Source organism: Poecilia latipinna, unplaced genomic scaffold (assembly GCF_001443285.1).
Source record: "Poecilia latipinna isolate Pla-1442-1.1 unplaced genomic scaffold, P_latipinna-1.0 Scaffold6951, whole genome shotgun sequence".
Classification (NCBI taxonomy): Eukaryota; Metazoa; Chordata; class Actinopteri; order Cyprinodontiformes; family Poeciliidae; genus Poecilia; species Poecilia latipinna.
Genome location: NW_015119567.1, coordinates 1 through 1938, shown reverse-complemented (window position 1 = coordinate 1938; position 1938 = coordinate 1). Strand labels below are relative to the sequence as shown.

The 1938-nt window shown below is 38.5% G+C and overlaps 1 protein-coding gene across 1 annotated transcript; it reads right to left on the bottom strand.

Annotated features, from left to right (window-relative positions):
• Nucleotides 1-516: 516 nt before the first annotated feature.
• LOC106944116 (trans-1,2-dihydrobenzene-1,2-diol dehydrogenase-like) lies at nt 517-1932 on the bottom strand (the record flags this gene model as incomplete). Its single annotated transcript, XM_015027359.1, has 3 exons — nt 517-971; nt 1510-1660; nt 1798-1932. Coding segments are annotated over 3 exons (396 nt in total), but the record flags the coding sequence as incomplete, so codon positions are not given.
• Between the last annotated feature and the right edge of the window lie 6 nt (nt 1933-1938).

Sequence of the window (1938 nt, the reverse complement as noted above, 5' to 3'; positions counted from 1 at the left end):
TGATGAAAACAATACTAACCTCTCCCACAGGACAACAGGTCAAAAGGGGAGGGTCCGAGGGGCGCAAACAATTTAAAGACAATACCACAGAAGAAGAAATATAAAGGAGGGGCTTCCGCTCTTAAAGTAAAACAATGACTAATTTTTAGAGGCGTTTCAGTCAGGTAAGGAACAATAGAAATAACCAAAATACATTGTATAATTATAAGAGAAAGACAACTAGGTTACATAAAGACTCACTGTCATGTTCTGCAACCACCTGTTGCACGACCAATTTTTTTTTATTTTTTATTTAAGATCTGGTTGGTTCATTTACATTTTCCCTTAAACACCAATTTAAAGAAAACTGCATTTTTTTTAATAAATAACTTGCTGCCGATACAATTCATAACAAAATTGTAGTCTATAGTCTGCTTTTACACATTTTAACACATTCAAGGAGACGAACTCCTACCATATAGATATATGTTGCTGAACAAAACTTTAAAGATGGGATAAAGAAAAACAGATTTGCAATTTTTTTAGAACTTTGCTATAACATTTATTTCACAGATTGTCAAAGACTTTACATTTCATTGTTGACAGTGTTCAGTGAGTTTCAATAAATCTGTATACAAAGCTGGTGTGCAACATGTAAATATTAAACAGCTTCCTAACCCGTCTCATGTGGTTGAGAGAGGTCATCTTGAGTGGTTTATATTTCAAAAATAAGTTAATCAAAGGTGGAGATCAAGTAGTGTTTTCCTACAAAATATAAACACTTTTAATCACATGAAATGGACTATTCCGGAAATAACCAGAGTAAGTTGGTCTCCATTGTAAACTGGTTGTATTTTATCACAACACGAATAAGTCGAACTTTTACTGGCAGTCCTGGCTGTACACCACTCCCACCTGCCGGCGGATCTCATCCTCCATTTCAGCCAACAGCAGAGAGTCAGCATGAGGCATGACTGGACTCTCCTTCAGCCCTGCAAAGAGAAACATACTGATGAGTCGGCTGTCTACCGACACAAATGCTCTACAGAAGTTCAGAGATTAGAGGAACTTATGCAGTTGACTTAAATCTCGTTTTACAAGATGTCAATTGTTCACCTCTAGCCATGTTCAGTACAACCTTTTGTCAATACTTCCCATTTTTCACATACAATTTTTGATGTTTTTTGCTCTACCGTTTATTAATATTTGCTGAGCTACTTTATGCCTTTAGCTGTTGTTTACAAAGCAGTTAATGCAGGAAACTCATTGGTTTTTCTTGGAGCTGTTTGGCCCCAACAAAAATATCCACAACTATATTGAACAGTGATTTAACTCTGCTGAATCTTGTTTGCTTGCATTTATGAAACTGTTTTGACAGAAGCCATCCCCACAAATCACAACTTAGTTTTGATTACACAGAAACAGTAGGTTCAAGCACAACATTATCTTCCATGATAGTTCTGGAGGGCAGGAGGTTCTGCAGCTAATGGTACCAGACCTACAGAAGGCAAAATGCTGAAGTCTCATTACCCTTGAGCAGACACTGGCGGACCTCCCCTGCTTCGAAACGCTTCCCTGTGCTGTTGGTAAAGTTGAGAGGCAAGGAGGGTTCAGGTACTGGATATTGGGTCTCCTTCTTATTAACTACCAGTGAGGTGGGGCACCACATCGGTGAAGGTACCTGGAGCATGTGCATCGGTTTAAAGCTAAACCAGAGTTTGAAGACACTTCTAATTTCTTCTACATAAAAACACTCAAACTACTAAACATACTCAATGGTCTTTTTGAGTTGTTGCCATGCCATCCTTGGTAACCTACCTCTATTATGCCTTTTGTCCCAGCAATAAAGGCTTCACTGTGAAGCTGGACCCCAGCAGAGCAGGTGAATGTTGCCATTCTGTTTTTAGAATACTGAAGAATGACAGCAACACTCTCATCCACTCCTATAGGAATGAGAAT